The sequence below is a fragment of the Pteropus medius genome, unplaced genomic scaffold (genome assembly GCF_902729225.1).
Source record: "Pteropus medius unplaced genomic scaffold, Ma_sr-lr_union100, whole genome shotgun sequence".
NCBI classification, from domain to species: domain Eukaryota; kingdom Metazoa; phylum Chordata; class Mammalia; order Chiroptera; family Pteropodidae; genus Pteropus; species Pteropus medius.
The window spans coordinates 3247278-3271868 of record NW_024344371.1 but is presented as its reverse complement, the minus strand read 5'-3'; the positions used below and the strand labels follow the sequence as shown (position 1 = coordinate 3271868).

The 24591-nt window shown below is 39.9% G+C and overlaps 1 protein-coding gene across 8 annotated transcripts; it reads left to right on the top strand.

Moving 5' to 3' along the window:
* Positions 1 to 4604: 4604 nt before the first annotated feature.
* Positions 4605 to 9306, top strand: LOC120608543 (zinc transporter ZIP2-like). Of its 8 annotated transcripts, none has more exons than XM_039870435.1 (5): positions 4605 to 4892; positions 5155 to 5247; positions 5723 to 6001; positions 7496 to 7626; positions 8361 to 8993. In XM_039870435.1, exons 3-5 carry the CDS (start codon positions 5965 to 5967, stop codon positions 8991 to 8993), a joined length of 801 nt encoding a protein of 266 aa, XP_039726369.1. In that variant the 5' UTR covers positions 4605 to 4892; positions 5155 to 5247; positions 5723 to 5964. The 8 variants fall into 8 exon arrangements, with proteins under 8 accessions (XP_039726369.1, XP_039726366.1, XP_039726363.1 ...); XM_039870432.1 differs by having other exon boundaries at positions 5472 to 6001; XM_039870429.1 differs by adding an exon at positions 5472 to 5650 and having other exon boundaries at positions 4605 to 5247; positions 5750 to 6001.
* Positions 9307 to 24591: the final 15285 nt, after the last annotated feature.

Here is a 24591-nt window from a genome sequence, read left to right as displayed (position 1 = left end):
GATTTTTAATTTTAGTTCAACTGTTTCTCCATCAATTCCCATGATTACGGGAAGCATATTATCCATCCATCCACACAGGTATATTTTCCATGCGCTATAACAATATTACTTATGCTATTATATGATAAGAACAATAAGGGAAAAGATATATAGAAAACAGTGGAAGCAATACATGTGTGAAAACAGAAGTCCACTTCCTTAGTGGTAAATCAGTTCTATTAAAAATTTTTATTTCTATAAATTAGAACAGGTAAAATATATTTTTTCTATTCCTTCTATTTTATTATTTTATTTTATTTTATTTTAATCACTCAAAGCAAATGTATTGTCCAGGGCGTTTGCACACACAGTTGCCTTTACCTGAACTTTTTTTTTCTTTTTTTCTCCAGATTAATTGAGATATAATTGACATATAACATTGTGTAAGTTTAAGATGTGGTGTACAGCATAATGTTTTGATATATGTATATACTGTGATATTACTTCTATTTTAATTAATTGTCTGTTTATCTTGTCTTTAAGTATTGAATTTTTTAAGCCAATTAAACCAGTCCTGACCTAACAACTCTCTTTTTTCTTCCTTTTTTGTTTATTTTTAGTAAATTTTAAACTTTTATCATGCTTAGAAAGAGCTCTGGAATGAAACACACTCAGTAATGGCTCGTTCCAGACCACCAGTCTCCTTTGTTGTCTGCCTGCTTATCTGACCACTTGTTTTAGCTTTCTCTCCTGGTACTCTCTACCCAATTCCCTAAATATTCATGCCCTATAAGCATCTCTCTTTGGCTCTTAACCTCTTCTCATTCCATGATTCTCCTCGAATAACTAATCTACCCCTATGGCTTCAACCATGTGTGAGTCTGAGAAACAGAAGCTAAGACAGAAGAGAAAGTGGGAAGAGAGCCAGCTGAGGCTGGGTGAGCCATCAGACTGTGGTGCCATTCTGACTCTAAGTGAAGCAGAAAGGGAAGGAAAGTCAAAAGTAACCTAGACTGCTGTGCAATTCTGAGTGTTTGGCAAGGTCACTGAGAGTCCTCAAACCAAAGCCGCTTATCAGAGAAGTCCCATCTCCTTTCCATATCTATTCATTGCCAGAAGTCATTGCAGCCCCAGACTTAGAAAAGTGTTTGGAGATTTTACTGTGGTCATTACTCTAATTCCTGGACGGAGTTTGTGAAATTTTTTCCCAAACCAATAGATGGATGAGATAATGATACACCAACTTTGCACATTCAATTTAAGTATTATTTAGAATTATTTAAGGAGAAATAATTCACTCTTTGTGTCTTGCTCTTTAATTCTATAACTGAATCTATATTCCTAATCTTTCAAAGACATTTGATACATATATCTGGAAGCTTACACTTCTCAATTTATTTGACTAATTTAACCTTAATTGTTTTTATAAATCAGTTATGTCACTTAGCATGACAACTTCTTTCTCCCCATAAAGTAGATCATTTTAATAATCCATAATAGTTATTGAGAATTTTAATTTAAAACTTATTATTTATGTTATATCTTTGCCGTAGCCTTGGGTAGAAGACAGGCAGCACTCTAAATTTATGACTACAAGATGTTACATGTAACTTCCTGAGTATAACTAGGTTGCCTAGAAAAAAAACGCCGCTTCTAGAATCACCTTATGTTAAAGCATCTTATGTTCAGGAGAAACTTGCTGAACAAATGTGACAATGTACTTCGTACTTCTTGTGCTACTACTTTACAAAATTTGGGCTCTAAGTGTCAGCCTAGCTACTGTAAACTGTCAATTTCACCATCAAGTCTCATAAACTTGGGAATCCAAACTTTCTTATAACTTACTGCATAAGTCTTACCCCAAACCTGTGCAGAGGTCAAAATCTCCCCTGTTAGTCTTAATGCCGAATCGTTTACCCCATCCTAAGAGTCAGGATCTCCTTTCAGCCGCTATGTCAGGCCACCACTTTCACCCTCAGGAGTGCCACCCTCCTGCTGGGTTCATCCTGGATCCTGATTCAGAGCAGGAGCAACCCAGTATAACGCAGAAAACCGTAGCAGCAAGAGAAAAAAAATTGGTCTCCTGCCCTACAGTGCCCTAATGTTGCTCAGTAAGGTTTTCTTCAAGATAGAACTTGAAGCCTATTTCAAGTAGATGGGTTGGGTAAGATTAACATGACAAGTGACCCAATATTCTCTCTGTCCTTTTTAATAGTTGCTTATCCTTGTGGAGAGGGAGAGATTTTTCTCCACCTTTCTAGGTTCTGTCAGCTGGTCTAATAATTAAATTGACATGAGATAGATTAACAAAAGCAAATAATCTAATTTAATTACATACATATAAGACCCTCACATGCAGGAGAGGTTCAGGAAAAAAACAAAGGTACAATGAGGTACATGTGACAAACAGCTAAAGAGTGAGGTAAGGTGCCCTGAAGCTTCATAGGGGACGAAAAATCTTCTCATATAGATAAGAACAGATATTTAGGAATTAGAACTTTCCTCCACCATATAGATAGGTCATAAAAAGTTATCTGTGGTCATAATCTTTATGAGTAAGACCCCTAATTTAAATTCTTTACAGGAGAAGCACAAGTTTCTCTTGAGTTCATGGGGTCTCAATTGCCTTCAACTCAAAATAATTCACATGCCAACACAGCTCATCTTGGGGAAACCTGTTCTGAACCTGTTTACTCTACATTTTTTCACTCTAACCTAGCATTTTTCTTTTTTCTTTTCTTTTTTTTTTTTTAATTTTTATTCCTAGCATTTTTCTTTATTCTCAGGGATTGTTCTTATCAGGATATCACTTCAATTTATACCTATATACTCATAGTTGCCACATCTCTCCTTTCCTCCGCATGTGATTCAGAATCCGAGGAGCGTTATGTTCCAGGTGTCTTTTTCAGATAGTTTCTACCTGTATCACTCAAGGCAAGTGGCAGTGTATAGAGTATGTGAAAATTGGCAGATGGAAAACTGTGGCCTCAGCTTTGAAACCCAGCATCGAGTGTTAGAAGACAAAAGACAGCAGAAGAAATTTAGGAAGATAGAACTTCGTTGTGCTCTTAGAAGGAGGACTGTCAGGACTGTCATGTTCCTTGTCTTGGTCCTTGGGTACAGTGCAATGTGGTGATATCAGCCTCTTTCCTAAGTGAGCTGCCCAGCAAGGCTGACTGTACTGCGGTAGTCCAAACCCTGCAGCACAAGATGAGTGATTTTCTGGTGAGTTAAAACCCCGTTTTCCCTTCAAGTTCTAAAGCAGCTTCATGGGTTTCACACCTTTTTTTCTCTTCATTGGTGCCCGTCTTCATTCTTGACCATTTTTCTCCAGCATAGTTTCCTTCATCCCTCTTTTGGGTCTCCATCCCCATTTTATACATTATGCCATTTCCTATGAACCACTATTCCATCTGTAAATGCTCTTACAGAGCTACTGACATTTATGTGTTGGGCTAAAAACAATACTTTTCCTTCCACTTTCTAAGTTCTAGCTGGGCTAATAAATTAATAGACAGAACAACAGGAGAAAATCAAATTTTTAATACATGCACATGGGAAATTCACATATTCATGAAAATTCCAAAGACGGTAAAGCAACATTGTATATATATGACATTATGGCCAAAGAAGAAAAGGAAGGAGAATGGGTTTTAGATTTCAGAAGTGAGAATGGGAAATTTACAGGTAGGTGAAGAAGAGCAGAACACACATGGCAGGCAAATTCTTATGAAGCAACTCAGGGGGAGGGGGCGGGGAGATGTATCTAGCTAACAAGGGGTGGGGAGATGTATCTAGCTAACAGGTCTCAGCCTGAAGCCCTCTTATTTACCATACTTAATTCAAATTAAGCTAAGGCAATGTCCTAAGATTCCTTTCCTGGGGTAGGCCTTTCCATCCGAATCTCTTAGGCAGGGAAGGGGAGGGTTAAAGGTTTTTTCTAAATCTTTTGTTTCTGTATAAACAGCTCAAAATCAATATCCCAAAAAGTCAGGCTGGTAAAACTTTGGTTCCCCTCATATGTTTTCGTGTGCTTCAGAGCTTCTGCTTGTTTTTCCCTTTGTGAACAGATACTGGTGGAGAATGGAACAAAACTGGGCACTGCCTTCTCATGGAAGCCAGGGACCTGGTCCTTAAGATAAGAGTCTTTCCCTTCTCCCTCTTGCACTCTCCCCCACCCCCAACACACACACATACCATCACCTCTGTCACCAATTAGTGGTACTCCATCAAAAACTGAAGAGACTGTCATACAATGGTAAGGGTGACTCTAAGGATAGTAGACATGTAAAGTCATCATGATATAGGGTAGTGGTTGGCAAACTAGGGCCTGTGGATCAAATCCGGCCTGCCACCTGTGCTTGTATGAGCCAGGCTTATTTGAGTGTCTGTTGTGTATGGCTGTTTTCACACTACAAATGGCAGAGTCAAATAGCTGAGACAGAAATGAATTTTACCTACTCTGTGGGCCTTTAAAAAAAAAGGTTGGCATCTCCTGATCTGGGACATTGCTGAGCCAAAAATTTTATCACTCTGGGACTGTATGAGTCAGTGTATAATCATAAATATAATTTATAATTTATAATTATATAATTTATAATCCTGGGGTGGGATTTTTTGAGAGCGGAGCTGCTGACAAGGAGAGCACCATCCTATGTGCCAAGTTCCTGCCTTTCCTGCAGCAGAGAGAGAGTTCTTTGCTTAGAGTATTAGAGAAATCTCCAACTTAACTCAAAGAACATAGTTAATAATTACCAGAATTGAATGTTAAAGGAATCCTCAATTGACTGAGTGCAGAGATTGACTTGTGGGTATAGACCCCTCCGGCCCAGCTTAATTTTTTTGATTTTCTTTGATTTCAGGGAAAGGAGAAGTCACCTCTGGACCCTCGACCTGGTTTTGTCTTTGCCCCAGTAAGTATTCCTTCTACCTTTCCCAGCTCGCAAAGATCTGAGCTCAACTGTAGCCAGGACAAGTGAGAGTGCAAAACTAAGCCACCCACCCTCCACTGCTTTGTGTCCCTATTTAATTTCTCAGTGGTTGCCCTGCTCTCCCTGCTCCCCGCTCCTGCGCTCCCTTATCCCTAGCCCTTCCTGAACATTTAACTCTTAGTTTTTCAGTTTTATGATTCGTGGTTCTTTTATCTTACCTCATGTCTTTTATGTGTATTTACAGTGTCCCCAGGAACTTCCTTGTCTTCAGTTGACAGCCTCTAAGCCCCTGGCCTGTAGCTTTTCCCAGGGTTACCATCCCATCCCCTTCAGCTGGGTATGTACCCTGGGAATATTGTGGCAGGGAGAAATAGCCTGGGAAAGCAGGATAGAAAAAAATCGGATGGGAAGAGTTGGGAAATTAGAGAATAGCTTGGAAATTTTAGGGCCCGAGTGTGTGTGATGTAGAACATTAAAAGGGCTGCAAGAATTGGGGTCAGATTTTCTTTTTCCAGTATCTTTTTCCTCCAAACAGTCTCTCTATCCTTATCTTAGAACAAGCAGCCAAAGGAGGAAAAGTTCTCAATGGTGATCCTTGACTGGGAGTCTCCAGAGGAGGCTAATCGCTGGCCTCGGATCACTCAGCCTGTCCTTAAATGGCCATGCCATGTGCATTGTCACCTATGTTGTCCAGATGGGCATATGCAGCATGCTGTGATCACAGCCCGCCGCCATGGCAGGTATAGAAGTTGTGATCAAAATTAGTGGGAGGTGTCAGGAACCTGCAGCCCACGTTGCCCTCTATCCCATAGGGATTTGTATCGCTGTTCCCGTGTCAGCTCCTAGGGAGCTCTTTTACCTGTGACCACACCATCTGAGCCTCTTCCATCCTCTGCTGAAGATCCACCTGAGAGCTGACAAGGATGTGCAACAAGAGTTTTCTTCTATCGTGCTTGCCAAGGCTAAAGCTACCTGGTATCCAGGATGGGAGCGCTGGGACCCCTATATACCTGTCTTTGAGGTTTTAATAATAATAAGCAAAAGTTTTCAAAGAATGGAAATGGATCTTATGATTCTTGAAAGGTATAGAGGTAGGTCGTCATGGCCTGGCCTGTATCGAAATGACTTTCCATGCCTGTCTTATCTTCCCACACAAATCTCAAGCTCGCCCTCTGCTGTAAGAATATTGCTGCTTCCACCAGAGACCTGGATTTCCCAGGGAAGTCATCTGGAGTAGTGGGGAAAGTCCCTCCCCCCTCTTCCCCCCTCCCCCCGCCCCAGCACTCTGAGAACTGGCTCAACGGGTCTCAGGGTTGTTAGGCCACCTGAATAGGGAACCAGCAGCTGCCTAGCCTCTGGTTTTTTCTCTCCTTCCTTTTCGTCTTTCTCAGGGTTCCTCGGCTCCCCCCTCCTCCCGAGTTTGCTTCATACATTTTCAGGAGTTGATTCCCATCAGAACTGCATCTTCCATTCCACCCATGTATGTCCAGGATCCTTTAGTTTACTTGGTTCATTTCTCAGTTTTCTGGTAGGCCTTGCTGTTTTCAGAGCTAGTGCATTAAAACTCTTAGTCGCTCTCTCACAGTATATATCAGGGAAGAGGTACAGTCAGAAGTTGTACCAGTAACAACATTGTCATACTGGAAATTTCCATACCTGGAGCTACTTTTCTGGGGTTATAGAAAAGGGGAGTTCTCTCATCTACTAGTTCCCACAGAGTGGTGGCAGGACCAGCCCTCCACTCTACCTCCTCTAACCCCAGATGGCCCCAAATCCCCTTTGAAAGGGTATGGTTCAGGTATCAGCAGAGCAGCCTGTAAAACTTGGGTTAGGGTGCAGAGGATATGGAAGGCTTAGATCAAATGTCCTAAGTGAGGCAGGACCAGATTGTCCCCAGTATGAAACAGCTGGGAAGTAGCTACCATAGACTGTCCCATTTGGAATTAGACCAGCCCTGGGCATGAACCAAGACAGTCCACAGTCCTTGGATTAGTCATGGCTTGAAGAAGAGAAGACAGAGCACAGGGCTGTGCCTGACAGGGAGTCTGGAATTTCTGGTTTCAGTGTGAGCCAGGGGAGGGGCCTTCATGTAGAGGGAGGGCGGGAAGCTGGGGCTGGGCCCCAGTCAGCTATGCAAGGCTGCGTAAGCAGAGGCAGCACAGAACAGAGAGGATCCCAACAGCTTCCTCAATCGCAGGAGTGGACACTGCAGCTTTGACCACCTAAGGCACCACACTTGCTCCAAAGCTTGTAGCTCCATTTGTCATTCTGAGGCCCAAGGATGGAGCCACTATTAGGGGTGAAAATTGGCTGCCTGTTTGCCCTGCTGGCTCTCACCCTGGTCTGTGGCCTTATTCCCATCTGCTTCAAATGGTTCCAGATCAAGGTGGCCACAGGTATAGCCCTTCCGTATCTTTGTCTGCATAACACGGGTCTGACTTCAACCCTGTCACCTTATCCTGACACCTTGCTCTGATTCCCTCACCATCCCCAAGCTTGGGATGTTGGGTGCTGCCTGTTGCTCTTTAGTCGCCTTTGTCCATCTCCTCATTGCCAACTGGATTGTAACTCCTGCTTTTCATTAGGTCGTCACCGCCGGGTCCTCAGCCTCCTGGGCTGCATTTCTGCCGGTGTTTTCCTGGGAGCAGGGCTCATGCACATGACCGCTGAAGCCCTGGAGGGAATGGAATCGGAAATCCAGAAATTTGAGATGCAGGTGAGCAGCTGAGTATCAGGGCTGGGAGGCCGAAATGATGAACAGAACCGAGGGAAAAAGGGACGGGGTGGGGGAGGGGAGTGATGGAGCCAAGAACATGACTCCTGGGTGGAACAACAGGGAAGATGACAGCTCCTGTGTTGTGTGGAATGATGGCAAGAGGTCAGACTGGGCTTTAAGGAAAGCAATGGAGCCGAAGGGACAGGACAGGAAACTGAGCTGCTCCATCCTCCATCTAATTTCTGCTTTTTCCTCCGTAGAACAGAATAGAGAGGGAACAAAATTTTTCTGGTGATGCTAATTCAGTTCACAAAAGTATCTCCCACCAGCCCCTACCTGGAGGGTGAGGAGAACCAGAGACTCCTCTCGCCCCCAGAGCCTTTGGAGAGGAGAACGTGAGGAATACCAGAACCCTCTGCTCCTCAGCTCGGACACTGTAGGAGGAGCCAACATGATCCTTTTCGGTTTATGGAACCCCAGACCAAGCTCTTGCTTTGCTCTTGCATTCTTTCTCTGCACTCTTTGATATGCTTCACATCTTTTCCTCATATTTCTAATCCTACTGCCCCTGTATCCCTTGGTCCTCTGGTACCTTGTTGTCTTATGTCCGTATCTCCTCTGGGCTTCATTCCCGACCCTTTTTTATGTTCTAGTCCCACATTTCCCATTCTCAGTCCATCCTTTGCACCTCCTTCCTTCCTTTCCCGTCTCACAGCCCCTCTCTCTGTTCCCAGATGGACTATCCCTACGGAGAGCTCGTCATCTCCCTGGGCTTCTTCTTGGTCTTCTTTATGGAGTCGCTGGCACTGCAGTGCTGTCCTGGAGCTGCTGGAGGATCCGAAGTGCAGGAGGAGGAATGCGGGGGCGCTCACGTGCTCGGATTCCACAGCCACGGACCTCTGCCCTCGCCCTCGCGCAGCCCCTTTCGAGCCCTCATCCTCCTGCTCTCACTCTCCTTCCACTCGGTGTTTGAAGGTCTAGCTGTGGGGCTGCAGACAACAGTAGCAGCGACCGTGCAGCTCTGTCTTGCTGTCCTGGCTCACAAGGGGCTCGTAGTGTTTGGTGTAGGACTGCGGCTGGTGCAGACAGGCACTGAGTCCCGATGGGCCGTGTTGTCTATACTGTTGTTCGCGCTCATGTCCCCCCTGGGCCTAGCCTTAGGGCTGGCTGTGGCTGGAGGAGACTCTGAAGGGGCACGAGGCTTAGCCCAGGCTGTGTTAGAGAGTGTGGCAGCTGGCACCTTCTTGTATGTCACCTTCCTAGAAATTCTGCCCCGGGAGCTGGCTGGTCCTGAAGCCCCTCTGGCCAAGTGGGGCTGTGTAGCCGCTGGTTTTGCCTTCATGGCCCTGATTGCATTGTGGGCCTGAGAGATTCCTGACTTCTCTCACAGACTCCTCTAGAATGATCTCCTACCCCCAGGAGGCACCTCCCAAATGGCTTTGGCCCTCAGACATCTTCAGTGAGACTAAGTGGCATTCACTAGGCATCATCCCCCATGAATGGGCCCCAGCTTTTCCTACATGAGATCCCATTGCTCATCCAAGACTGAGAAAAAGATGTTTGTTTAGGTTGAGGGCCTATACATTGGAGAATTGATATAAAGACCATCACTCCAGATTTGACTCATCCCATTTTTGCTACCATATGAAATAAAATGTCCATTTCACTCCTCTTCTTCAACCATGCTGTACTTCATTTCTTCAGGTTGCCTAAGAGCTGCCTGATGGAGTAGGGAATGGGGAGGGTGAGTGTTAGATGCGTTCTTTCCTTCTGGACTCAGGGCCCCCAGCCATTTCGTCTGCTCCAGCCATGTCCCCCAGACATGAGAGCATTTGCTGAAATTCCCACAACCTGCTCCTACCTTACCCACAAGTATTGAGATACTGAGCTAGAGTCCCCAGCATTTAGAGAGAAGAAGGGGCTACATTTTTTTCTACACTAACCACACCCACTCCACTCCCAGTACCTATTATCGGCCACCTGAAACATGTCCAACAGACCCTTGAGATCAGGCTCAATGGAGCCTTTTTCCATCTGGTTCCTGTTTTCACACCGAGCCCTGTGTGGCCTCAGGGACGCAACTATTCTTCTTCCAGCCTCTGTCTCCTTCCAGCTGCCTTGCACTGAGGGATTAAGAAGCAGTATGTTTTGGGGATGTCAAGTACGGCATAGGTAATATAGTTAATAATATCGTAGTAACTATGTATGGTGTCAGATGGGTACTAGATTTATGGGGAGACCACTTTGTAAGTTATATAAATGTCTAACAACTATGTTGTACACCTGAAACTAAAATATTGTATCAACTGTAATTGAAAAATAAAATAATCATTTTTAAAAAAGAAGCAGTGTGTTTGGAAAGGGAGAAAGGCGCCGATAAATGCCAAGGGTGATTACTTGGTGCTGCCACATGGTGGCTTTCCTTCTGCCTGCCCTACCTGCCACTATGCCTTTGGCCCCTCCCCACTGGACCATGTGTCTTACAGTTGAGTAACCGCTACAATGTGTTGCTTTTCTTCAAAACTGCACAAATACAAAAACATTATCTACATGAGGAGGAGAAGGATGACGGCTGCCCAGCCCCTGATGGAGGAATATCTCCAACTTGGTAGAGAAACAGGTAAAGAGGTGTGCCCTGTAAGCTCACACACCCTCACCAGTTTGCCCCTTCGAATATTTTCAATGTAGAAGTCCAAGTGGCCTTAACATGAGCGAGGTCTCCCAAGTTTCATTCTCATCTCTCATTTCATTTCTGTCTTCTGTCCATCCCATTCACCTCCCCACAAATTAAGATATACAAACCTCCTCACAGGCCCAGCTTGCACACCCAGGGATGATCAGTGAGAAGCCAAGCTAAAGGCAAAACGAAGTAAAATGTCTGACACAGGAAATCATTTCCCTGAAGCACCATCCTATTCCGTTTCCCTTCAGTACTAAATGCACTCACACGTAACATGCTCGGAACAGCACCTAGTATGTTGTAATAATAATAACAGAGTTTCCTCATTGAGCACCTGCCAGGTAGACGTCATCCCCCCTTGTAAGTCCAGGGTCATGCACTCAGGAAAGTTAAATAACTTGATCACATAGCTAGCTGGGCTTCAAACTCATGTTTCCGTGATTCTAAGAAAAGTTCGATATATAGACTCTCTCCTCCTTACCTTTACCTTCCCCACCTTTACTTTACCTGTACCTCCCATCTTATATGTTAGGTCTCAGGAAAAAGCAGAGAGCACACTGAATCACTGAGGAAAGTTTAATAAAGGGAGGGCGCAGAAGGTGTGGGCAGAGTTAGGACAGAGCAACAAACATGGTGCAACAGCCTGGGGCTCAGTAACAGCAATGCTATTACCTGGGCTGAAGAGAAGGAGCAGTTACCTGAAACTGGAGAGGGCCGTCCACTAAGAGCTGTGGCCTTTGGTGGAGGGCAACGATCAGCATGCAAGGACTCCACAAGGAGCGCTCTAAAGCTTAACACTCAGTCCTCCTGCTACAGTTTCACTCTTTGTGTACTTTCAAGAGAATTACCCTTTAAAATTCCTTCATGAATTCCACGGTTTCAAGCTGATGCCACAAGGCTCTTGTCACTGTATTCTTCAGTTTTATTCTCCTTCCCATTGAACTCTCTTAGTTATTTTAGACTTCTATCCCTAAAGTCAGGGAAATATGTTCCTTGAGAATGAGAAGAAGAGAGAAACAGGAGTCCTAAGCCTGAAATGGAGCCCAAATATTGGGAGTTTGTGGCTCGGCTTCTTTGAAGACACCTCACCTCTTCCAAGCCTCTGAGCTCTGATCCTGAGGATGGGCAGGAACCACAGACATGGTATCCGGCCCTTCCTATGCAGCTACTGCGGAGAATCACAAAGAACAGGAGACAAGTAAGGAGCTTGGAACTGGGGAAAGTTAGAAAGAACCATGGCAACCACAGGGGGGCACTGCGTCCCCATGGGCTCGCCTGGAATGTCTAGGACCAATGAAGTAGAGGTCAGTCAAGGACAGCAAACCTCTCTCCCTTGCTCCCAGTAGAGAACATCTCTCCTTCCACCTAACTCTTGAGTTTCTTATGAGGTAACATCTATCAGAGACACACATGAACACCACTCATTTCACAAACCACCTCCATGACAGGTACATAGGTACATACACACGTACTAACATATGTACACATACATGAGATTGTCTCCCGCTTCCAAAGATTGTCCTGCTAACATAGGTGTTACCTGTGCAGGTGATGGTGCTGACAAGACCTGCCTTCCTTTCCATAATGCACAGCAGCAGCTATTGCCAGTCAAGGCTGATGATGTTTGGAGTTCTTTGCCTTTTCCATTTTGTTTACCTGGGAGCTAGTTGGGACAATGATTCTAATTATGCAGTTTCTTTTCTTTAGTGTGGCATTTAAGCACTTGCTGCCTGCCCTGCCTGTGGTCGCCCGACACCCTGTCCCCTTCTGACCCTTGCTACTGCATTTAAAATAGACTCAGTCCTATGAGACAGAGTGATGAAATGCTCAAGAATCACGAACATGTTCCATGCCCCACTTCTATGTTTGTTTGGCAGCACTAGACATCGAGCTGCACTTGTCATCAGCTCAGTTTCACTGAGGAAAGTGTATAATATCCTCAGGGGTTCTTTACAGTCATCTGGCAAGTGATCTTGTAATATTTCACCAACAGTACTCTGGTCAATAGTGCTATGGAGTGCCATCTCATTTTTACTTCTTGTGAACTTTTTTATACCAGTAGGCACTTGGGAGATATGGTGTTCAACCTATAGCTGATTTCCAGCTGCTAGCATAAATGTAAAAGTCCCCATTATTAGAACATTTTGCTAGGAAACGAAGATGCCAGTGTTGGGAGGCAGGCCAGTCTCTTTCACCATTGCAAGGAGTGCCTGCCTCCTTGAGACAGAAGTGAATGCCCCATATCTCCGAATGTCTTCAGAGAGTTTGAGGGTAAGTGAGGAATCACCTGGCCCAAATCGAAACTTGAATAGTCCTCACAAACTCTCAGTGTTTATAGTCTAAAGGTCCCCTTGCCACAGTTGCTTCTCCACGTGTTCTTATCTATGATCGCTTATCACAATAACAAATGTAAAATGATGGCATCCTGGCATGAATTACTTATATCAAAACAACTTTTTTTCTTTGTCATAAACAAGTGGATTAAAACAACTTCACTTAAATCATAAGCAAGTGGATTTGTGAATTTGAAATCATATCAAACCTATATACACGCTCTCCATCCACTGGGCCTGATCCTGAATCCAGATGGAGGTCCAGAGCCTCAGCTCACACCATGGCAACAGGCATCTAGCAACATGACTCAACTTCCCATCTCCACTACCCTTCTCTTCTCGGTCTTGCCCATTTGATTTCACCCTCGTGAAAGTTCCCCTGTAACCAGTAGGTGGGATGAGAGAATGATACACTGACTATGAGCATTCAATTTAAATATTTAAAGGAGAAAAAAATTAACTCACAGTGTCTTGCTTTTTGATTCCAGAAATGAATCTAGATTTCTAATTTTTCAAAGAGATTTGATACATATATCTGGAAGCCTACACCTCTCAACCCATAAGACTAACTTACCCTCAATTATTTTTATAACTCAGGTATATCATTTAGCAGGACAACTTCCTTATTGCCCAGGAAGAAAAAATTTCCTTTAGTCTTCTAAGTCCTTCTGGTGGGTCTAATAATCAAATTGACACAGACAGATTAGCAGGAGAAAAACAAGATAAAATTTAATAACATATATAGCTCCTGTATACATGTGTTGATGTAAGAACGTCCAAACCTGTAGAGAATTTTCATGAGTTTGTTTGAGCCAAACTGGTGACATGCAGAAAGCAAGATCTCGAACGCTCCAGAGAATGACAGTTTTGCAGTTTCTTTTATGCATTTGGAATTAAGGAGAGAATGTAAGGACAATTTTAAGAAGTTGAGAGAAAGCAAGCCAGGGAAATCGCTACGATTAGATTACGAGATAGTTAATAAGACTATGTGCTCTCCTGAAAGTGATTGCACTTCCAAGGGCTCTGAAAAAGAGGCATTTCAAAGGTGGTAACCTAGATGCACAAAAACAATGGACAAGCCTTGCTTAAGATATAGATAAACCTTTTATAGGCCTGGGGCATGACTACCAACCAATACCTGCCTAGTTAGGAATTTACGATCAGATCACCCTGTGAGGTTACTTTCGGTTAGATTTATTACAGCGCCCCTTTTTCCATCCACACATAGAAGAGACCCAGGAAAACTAAGTAACTGCCAAAATGGCACAAACCATCACCTTAAATATCACCTTCGGCTAAAGACAAATGATGTTGGAAATAGAGAATCAGTCATGGGAGATCACCAAGACGAGCAAAGTAAACAAGTATAAGGTTATTATGCAGACCTCGGTCCATGCTTTCTCTATTGATAACAGTTTCTAGAGATTTAGAGACCTTTTCTTTTTCCTGGTACAACAAGGGAGACACCCTTACAGAGGGGGCTTTCCCTTACAAATGTAAATCTAAGTGTCCTTTACAGAGGGTAACTTCTACTTGGTTTTCAGAGGGTTTTCCGTGTATGTTGCTGCTTAAAAATTAACCAGCTTAAAATAATCCTTATGCCAAAAGGAGATATTTTGAGGCAAATTCTGCTCCCCCACATCTTCATAAAGTGGGTTATTTTAATAATGCAAAATAGTTACTGGGATTTTTAATTCAAAACCTTTATTTATGTTACATCTTTATAGTAGCCTTGGGTGGAAGGCAGGTAGCATTCTATATTTATGACTACAAGATGTTACATGTAACTTCCTGAGTATAAACATGGGTTTGCTGAGCCTACTTCCTCTTTTCTCAAACTCCGCTTCTGGTAGCTCATGGAATGTGAGTTTGGACCTCACTTTCCTAGCTTCCAGCTGCATTTAAACACTATGCAATGCACATACCATAGCTCAATATTTTTTTTTTTGATAGATGCAACCAAAAGCAATTTTAAAAATTTTAATGAATTTGAATTAATAATATTTAGCAATATTGTCTGCAGTCATGCTTAGCATACCTATTTGGAAGTCTTCAGCAGGCACTGATGCAGAAAACTTCCTGCAGATATTATTTACTCCTTCCTTTTTACTTACCTGTTGAAAGTTTCAACTTGGAATTTTGGACAGTAACCTGTATAATTAATTTAGGTTGTAAACCAAAATTAATTTTAGACTGTAATAAGGAATAAAAGTATTTACTTGAATAGAAAGAGCTGCAGCCCGGGAGATACAAGTTCAAGCAGCAATCTGAATTGCGATCTGAGACGAAAGAGAGGCTGCCTTTTATTAAAAAACTTCCTGCCCATAATTCCCATTTTGGTCAGTTTTATGCAAATGAGTTTTCCAAAACATGCAGTTCTGATTGATCAGTATAGATGTAAATGAGGATACAATTTGTGCAGTTTTGATTGACAAAGCAGGTATAGGTATCAGTCTATTAGTGAAAAGACAAATCCAGAAACTTCCTTTTAGTAGTTGACTCAGGCATATAAACAGGCAAGGGCACAGTACAGGAGGCTGAGATCTCAGCCTGAGGCTTTTCCCAAAAGGCAGAGTGTGTGAGAGGCCTCTGTCAGCAATGGCCACTAGACTGGTTAGGAATTTGGGCCCAGTTAACCATGAGAAGTCTATTTTGACAGATACAGTTCTTCTTAGGGTTCACAGGTTTATTTTAACCTCTAATACTACATTGAAATTTATTAAATAAAATGATCTCTGTCTGTCCTGAGGCTTCTATTTTGAGTTTTCTCTTGGCACCATTTTAGCAAGCACTTAAAACTAGGATTTTGGGGGCTTGAATGATATGCATAATAATTTTCTGTTATGCATGGCTGAGAATGCAGGAAAAATATTTCAGAGAAAGAAAGCTGTTTCTGAGTGGTTGTAAGAATAATTTGGGATAGAATTGAGAGAGAATTTAATTTTAGCAGCATTAATATGTGGAACAAAATACTAAAATCTTGCTTTCATATCTTGCGGTGTATTGTTAATCATTACCCAACAGCTGTGATTAATACATATTTCGATTGCATCTTAAAAATTCTCATTCATGTGCCTGCATTATTCTGAAAATACAAGTTGATCCTTGAACAATGTGTTGGGGGATTTAGGGGCACCAACACCCTATGCAGTCAAAATCTGCATATAACCTTTGACTCTCCAAATATTTAGTTTAACTACAGTCTCTCAGTATCTGCAGGAGATTGGTTCCAAGACCCCACTCAGATATCAAAATCCTCAGATGCTCAAGTTCTTTATATAAAATGGTTTAGAACAATGCATACAGTTAGCCCTCTGCATCCGTGGATACCTAATTGCAAATTTAAAAAATACTGTCTTCTATCTATAGTTAATTAAATCCACAGATATAACACCTGGAGATACAGTGGGCCAACTCTATATTTATTGAAAAAAATCCGGGAGGAAGGAGGTAGATGGTGACAGAAAAAAATCTAACTATGGGAGGCGAACACACAATGCAATATACATATATGCCTTACTATTAAATTGTACACCTGAAACTTATTAGATTTCATTAACCAATGTCACCATAAACATAAATAAATAGATAGATAGATAGATAGATAGATAGATAGATAGATAGATAGATAGATAAATCAACATATAAGTGGACACATGCATTCAAACCCATATTATTTAAGGGTCAACTGTATAAATTGAGCGAGAGCATTTCAGTGTATTGTTGTTTATTATCCATCCTTCAGAGGTAGATAGAGCCCAGGCAGAGTTCTTGGTGAATACACTCTAACAATGACCCAAAAACATTTAATTTATGTATAATTCTTTCTGTTGGTAGCTTGCCTTACACATTGATGGCAAGAATATTAAGAGCCTCCATTAAAAACATAGAGCTTCAGAATAAAAATCTAAGACTTAAATGCAACCCAGTCGAGAATAGTGCTCTCTTGGGCCGTTGCTGGTCAGCCTCTCTCCAGCCAAAGCACCAAGATAATTTCAGAGACTATTACACTAAAAAAATATTGCTTTTATATATATTGGCAGGAAGCACTATCTGGGAAGGAAAGTCATCTTATCCCAGAAGCCTGCAGAAATTGTCCAGTGAGAAATAATGAAGTAAATCCAATGTGGCAAACCAAGACAACAAAAGTAAAGACACATTTCACAAAGACTTTCAAAACAAATGTGAAGTTTTCTTTTGAAAATTTGTGAGTACTGCATAGACCCTACTCCTTAAGGCTGGGGGAAGAAAAAAGGCCCTATCTTCTCTGTAATAAACCTCTCGAAGGAAAATTTGAGAGATAATTTGTGGTATTGTAGATAATCCATTTTAAAGTGAATTATAAAAGCGAGGCCATAATGTAAAGAAGTTCAATGGATAGTTTTCCAGCCAGCTCATGATAGAGTTGATGTATTCCTTGTTCTCTTTCTCCTTGGTGCCACTTCTTGGTACCACTAAATACTGTTGAAAATCTTTGCCCCCTTGGCCCCTGGTCACAGCATTTGCCTTGAGCTTTCCTTCCTCCCTAACCATGTTCTCGCACCTCTGTGTACCTACTATCCCCCTCTGATCATTAATGCATGTCAAGGCTTTTGCTTATGTAAAGTTATGGAAATCCATCTCTTTAATTCTGTTTCCCACATCAAATCTAATGCCTAGAATCCCACACATTTTCTTCTTTTCAAAACCTGGAGTACCTCCGAGCTGTTCTCATCCTGGCAAAGGCACACTCATCCTTCCAATCACTCAGACCCACAACCACAGCCAACTAATATCTCACACTTACGCCCCTCATCTAGTTAGGCACCAACCCCTCAGGATTCTTCTATTGTATTATCACCTAACAATATTTATTTCCGGGTGATGAGATTTTATAATAGCATATGTTAATCATTTAAATACATGCACTGCATCTTTAATCAACATATAGACAATGAATTTTCCTATAATTCTGTCTCTTGTGTCTGTCTCTTTCTTATCTCTTTATGAAGCTTAGTATTGCTCTTGACTTCATTCCTCAGCTCATCTCACTTGTCCCCAATCTCACACTTCCATTCTGTCCATTTGAAGTAGTTAACCTCACTTCTGACTTGGCTAAATTTGAAGGCTTCCAAAGTGTACTCTCCCCACTGCCATTCTTAAAAACCTCAAAATTTCTCAGAGTTCTCAAATATTCATTCCTCGTAGTTTCCAACTGGTCCTGATTCTTTGCCTTCATATCTGTTTTTTTTCATCTTGGCCTATCAATGGATTATCCTCTATCTTTCTCTGGTGTTTTCTACCTGTTTCTGAAGAAACAACTTCCCTTCTACCTACAACATTCCCAAGTACTTCATCAAGGAAAAGGCCTTCTTTAGCTCTGCTAGTCTCTCTCAAGGAGAAATCTCCCTTTTCCTTACACCATTCTTTGTGATAGAGGTCTAACTTTCCTAACTTCCTCCTGATTCCTCAATCTACTGTACTATTTTAACCTTTAGAACTCTACTGAAATTGTTGTCTTAAAAAGTATCACTTAACTCCTAAAAACAAAATCCAGTAGCCTCATTGCAATTCTTAGCCCTCTGGGCTTCTCAGACAACTTTGCCACTACCAACAACTCCTTGATTCCCAAAATTCTTTCTTCCCTTAACTCTGTGACTCTCCAATCCTCTGAGTTTCTTCCTATTTTCTTGACACCTACCGGGTTTTCCTTTTTGGCATGTTTTCCTCTTTTTCTCCCTTAAATATAGTTTTTTTTCTCCAAGTTCCCATCGTTAACCTCTTTTCTTCTCTCTATATATTCTTTTTCAGGTCAATTCGTTGGCTCACATGAGACTGTCTAGCAAATTTGTATCTTTTCTCTCTTGAACAAAAGCTCTCTTTATCCCTACACATGAAATCAGCTGGAAAAAAATGTAGAGGAAACTATAAAACTGAGTCAGCAAGAGCATCATTTGGAGCACGGAAAAAGATGTCAAAGCAAATGTAGCCTTCTCCAAAATATATTTAAGTCCAGGTCTGTCTTGTGACCTTCTTTAAGGAAATCAGATCTCCCAGACAGAAAATCATTCATTCATTCATTCATTCATTCTACAATATTTATTGAGCTCCTGCTTAGCAGCTTCATCCTAGATATATGGATACAGAGAAGTCTAGACACTATTCCTGCCTTCCAGGAATTACAATCTACTCAGTGAGACTAATTTATCAGACTTATTCTGAAACTAAAGTGACAAAATATAATTTATCTTAGCATTAGGCGATGAACTCATTTTTTAAGAGTGGCACATCACACTTAAATGAATAGAAGTCTCTATTCATTAACTATTTTTATATTATTGTAGTAGTGAATAAAAACAGACTATGGGATCATTTATCCATAATCATAATCATAACAGCATTATGATAATGATGGTGATATTTCTATGATGAAAAAGTCATCCCTAAACATCCAGAAAATTCAAAAATCATAAGGAAATAAACATCAGATTCTTTTATTTCATAAGAGCAATGTAAAAGCCAATATATCAAGAAGAATAGTTCCACAACCAGAGATGGAGATATTTTCCTGAAAAAGACAGCATTAAATTATTCTTAATATTTCCAGGAAATAGAAATGAAAACGTAGTGTCCAATCTGAAACATAAGTGAAATATTTGTTTAACCATCCTAAACCTAATTCCTTCCAATCATTCCAATAAGATGGACTACTTGTAGGCATTTTCACCCAGCAGGTCCTTCCAATGCCAGGAAGTAGAGAAGAGTTAACCAATAAATTAATTTTAATGTTTCCCATTATTCTTGTGAAAATCCTTGGAAAGTTTTCTGTGACACATTCATGATAGTGTCTAGATTACACTTTTACTAACTTATAGTACTAACTTATTTACACAAATAGATTTTAACCTAACATGATTTCTATAAATAAAAATATGTATATCCACATGTCCAGAAGGACCACTTCTTACACATTTACACACAGCAGAACTTTCAACTTTGGAAGTAGACACAAGAAAGTCTTTTCAGTTCTTCTTCCATATACATTCAGATGCTACAGCACTAATCACCAAGGAGAAGTGCACATACCCCTGAGGACTATACAAGAATTCACTGGAATTTGAAAAGAAAATGTTAGAACATCTGCTTTTATGTATATATAAAAAATAAATTGATTAAGGTTACTAACATCTTTCATACTAGATCCTCCCTTGACCCACACATTAGATGGTCACATGAGTAAGCAATACAAGAGGTCTCCAGAAGGAAGTGAAGAGTTTCTTGATACCAAAGCATTGGTACTGGCAACTTCACCCAATCTCGGCTTCTATCATAGTTGAATAAATTGTAGTTTACATATATGAAGTGTAACTAAAAGTTATTTTATTTTCATTAGTAGAATTCTAGTTGTTAAAAGCAGAGTCTCTAAAACCAGAATGGATAGGTTCAAACTATGCCTGACTTTGAACAAATTTTTTATTAACTAGTCTCTACCTTAGGTATCTCATTTGTAAAATGGGAATGAAACCCAACTCCAAAAGTTGTTACGAGATTAACTGAGTTAATATTTAAGAAGTGCTAAAAACAGTGCCTGAAAAATAGTACACACCATATAAATAAATCTCTGTTAAATAAGAATATGCTCATGAGATGAAGTGTGTTCATGATAATATTTTGTACTGCAGAGTCACTAGTTATTTCATAGCAAAACATTTCAAACTCTTGTCAAACTTAAAGATATATTATATAGTTTTCTTTTGTGGGAAAAAAAATGTGTTCCAAATTTGCTGATCTTTTGTGTGATAAGTGCTTGTCAGTAGTAAGCCTCTCACAGGTATTAAAACAAAACAAAACAAAATGTTATGTCCCATAGAGGTAATGATTTAGCAATATGGAAGTAACTGTTTCTTTTTTGAGTACTATGGAAACAGTCTTCTGAAAATGAGTACTGAGAAATGTTTATATCATTTTGTGATTTTGTGTAAAAATGATGTTTGCTATCCATTAACAGTTTAATTTCTTCGCACACAAAAAACTCGGAAACAGAATTTTCTAACTCATTTTTTAAAATCTGGAGTTACATTGAACTTTGGAATTGTTTGAAAATTTAAAATGTGAAAAATATCCATTTATACTTTATATTTTTATTTATTTTTAAGTAATGTTTATCTTTGTCACATTATTTTTAAATTTTACTTTTATGTATATTTTATGCTCATGCTATACTAGTCTATGAGGAATATGTATATAATTTATAAATAAATGAATAAGGCTATGTGATGAGAATATTTTTACTGATATGGGTGCATGATAAAAAAAAAATAAACACCCAACATTATACTGTTTAGAAATGGTAATTGTTGAGTGCCTGCTAAAGGACAGAAACTTACCATATGTGATCTTATTTAATCCTCACAATAAGTCTAAGAGATACATATTTACATTTTCCTATTTTACAGAATAAATAACTAAGGTTAAAAGAAGTTGAATAATTTCCCCAGAGCCATAAAACATACAAGCGATTGTATACAGTTCTACCTGGCTCCAAAGACATGATCATGACCATGCTGTGTTGCCACTTTTCTAAATACAGAGCAGGGGATTATGGTGATATCTATATATATAATAATATAACTTGAAGTAACAATATAATTTGAAGAGTATAATAGCAGGAAATTCAGATTAGTTAATTTAAAGAAAAGATATTTAATTATATTTTGGTTACATATGTACAAGCTGTCTTCAACTTTCAAATGATTTGTGCTGTAAACTTGGAAATCACTTGTTAGGGATTAGAATGCATTTTCTTCTAGAAACAGGACTAAAAATAGTGACTGAATTTCTGAACTATACAGAATCCTATTTTTCTCATAACATATCTGAATTATTAGATATTAGCAATGAAAAATAGCATAAAACCAAACTTCTGCAACATCAGCAATTAGATACACACACACACACACACACACACACACACACACACGCGCGCGCGCGCGCATCCACCCATGCAATCAGAATATTGTTGATTAAGAAAAAAAAATTATCTAAAGGACCATGGTAGTGTATAAGAACATTTTTGTGCATATTTTCAAAATAATAGTTCCCAATTTTTATGGACTTCAAAAGTTAATAGTATCAATTCTTCACATCTAATTTAACCGCATAATGTAGAAATTTAATTTTCTTGATAGAGGTATGTAATTATTGTTCTTTTCCTTATATCAGAATTAAGGCTGAATTTTAAGCAAATTGAAAAATGAGGAAATGAGCAAAGAGAAAGAAAGAGGGATTGAGAGTTTGATTTTCCTTCGGCAACTAGGAAGAGTTAGCAGGATAATAGAAGAATGGGGTTAGCAATGACGTTAGCAATGAGGTTAACAATATACTTGTGGGGGGAAAAAAAAAGAAACACTATCTTCGGTAAAGTCAGCCAAATGCATGGGATGGAGAAGAGACAGGCACATGGCAAGTGCTTTTTCAAATCTATATTTTGTGGTTCTGCTAGGTGCCTACTGTCTCTATATTATAATTTTGTTTAATGTTTTTGGATGAGGTAGTCCCTTCTTCCCCTAAGGTTGCCAGGAGCTTGCTTTGATCCAGGGCCATTTGGTTGATGGGTGGTGGTGACTGAGATAGATGGGTGTCAGGTGTCATAATGGATGGACATCAGATGTCTCTGATGAAAGAACAACCTCAAGGTGGCTTTGAGAGCAGTGAATGACCAACGCCCAAATTATGAGTCTAGGGTTTTCAATTCAGGAAGTACTTAAAATGCAGCATTGTTCTTTTTGGCAATGAATTAAATGAGGAACCTCTAGTGAGAAAAATATGTAACTAATTGTTCTTTGAAATCTCCCAGTATTCTTTAGCTCCAATGAAGAAGAACATTAGAATTGGAATAGTTTTCAGGAACCAGGCCATTCTCATCTTTAAGAAAAACATTTAATTTCTATTCTCTCAGCTTCTCTAGACTACTGCACTTAGAAATACATTGGCTACCTTCTTTTCTTTCTTACAATATACTTTTAAAGTCATTGTCACTTAATTTTTTGGACACTATCCTCTCTAATCTTAAAATAGAGCATAAATTGATATTACTTAACTCCTTCCTTCTTGAAACTTTGTCTCTCATTTAATTAACTCTTCTCATCCTCCTCCTATTTTTAAAAAATGCTCCATACCTCTCTTCCTCTCTATAACTTTATATTTGTCACATCTCTAAATTTAAATATCTTCTAATAATCTTTCAGCTCCATTTTTTTTCTTACACCCTCCCAAGGAATCTACACACAACTCGAGCAATTATACCATTGAATAACTCCCTATTGAATAGCTTTCCAATATCCAACAGTAACTTAACTAGCTAAATCCAGTGTTCTTGTTCCACAGTGATTCTCACTTCCAAACTCTCGATCTAATCCTACTGTCACCTCAGCAATTTGGGAAGCAAATTGAGATTTTAGATAGCAACCCAAATACTCTCCCATCCTCCCATTTTCTCTATGCATTCTTTTTGCTCAAGTAGACTTCTGCAAGCATATTCTGATATGTAATGTTCTTCCTCAAAAACATTAGATAGCCCTGAGAAGAACCTAGCCATGCTATGTTGGAATCCTGACCTATAGAACTGTGAGCTAATAAATGGCTGCTGGGTTAAGCTGCTAAATTTGTGGCCATTTGTTACACAAAAGTAAAAAACTAACACAGTCTTTATGACATGGCAGCTGACATCCTCCAGAGTGAACAGTCCAAGAGACAATGAGGAGGTAGCCACAATACTTTTTTATGGAAAAACAATGTATAGTCTATCTGTCACCAAGTCAGTATTATGGCTGGATCCATAATTAGTTCAATGACCGTTTCCGCTGATGCCAATTAATGACTAATTCAAAGTCTGCCTAGAAGGTAAATTATAGTAGCTTTTAAAAAAAATAAATTTATTTATTTAAATTAGTTTCAAGTATACAGTACATTGGTTAGACATCTATAATGTTCATTAAATGATCCCCCCAACTGCCCTTCCCTCCCCTGGCCTTCCACTTAGCCATCACATTAATGCTAACTGCATTCCTTCTGCCATGCTCCCTGTGCCCAACTATCAACTACTAATTTGTACTTCTTTAATCCTTCACCCCATTCTCCCAGTTTCCCAACCCTGTCCCCTCTGTCCATCACCAAATTGCCCACTATATTTGTTTTTGATTAGTTTGTCCTTTTTGTTCCTTAGATATCACATATAAGTGAAATCATATGGTATCTATCTTTGTCTGACTTATTTAGTAGTTTTTAAAAATATTATAACATCTACAATTTTCTGTAAAACATTTTATTAATACCTTGAATATCAACATCAAAGGCATGCTTACCAAATTAATGAATGGCAAGAAGATAGTAGAGTAACCAGTATACCAGACAACAGAGTCAGAATCCTGAAGGTTCTCATAATATATAATTATAGGCCAAATCTAGCATAATTTTTAAATGAAATTTTTAAATGATAAATTTAGAAGTTCAGCTCTTCTGGATTGGGAAAAGTGACTTGATATTTGCGCTTACAAAAAACAATTTTAGGCAGGTATTAGTTGACTCTAAGCATAATATATGTTAACTAGGTGATGTACCTATCAGAAATTTGAGTAGAACCTCGGGCTGTATTAGAAGCTGAAGTCATGCTATTCAGACTAAACCTAGAGAAACAAATTCAGTACTGATTGTTACACTGAAACAGGAACACAGGAGTTTACAGAGAACAGATTAATTAGAATCCCAGGAGTCTTAAAAAGCATGTCATAAGAGAAACAATTAAAGGACCCAGGAATATCTAATTTAGAAAAGAGAAAATAAAAGCAGAACATATTTACAGACTCAAATACTAGAAGAGTTGTTATTATAAAAACTCATTTGTGTGTGTGTGATTTCAGAAGGCAGAACTAAAACAAAATGGATAGAAATTGTAAGGAGATAGATTTCCAATTT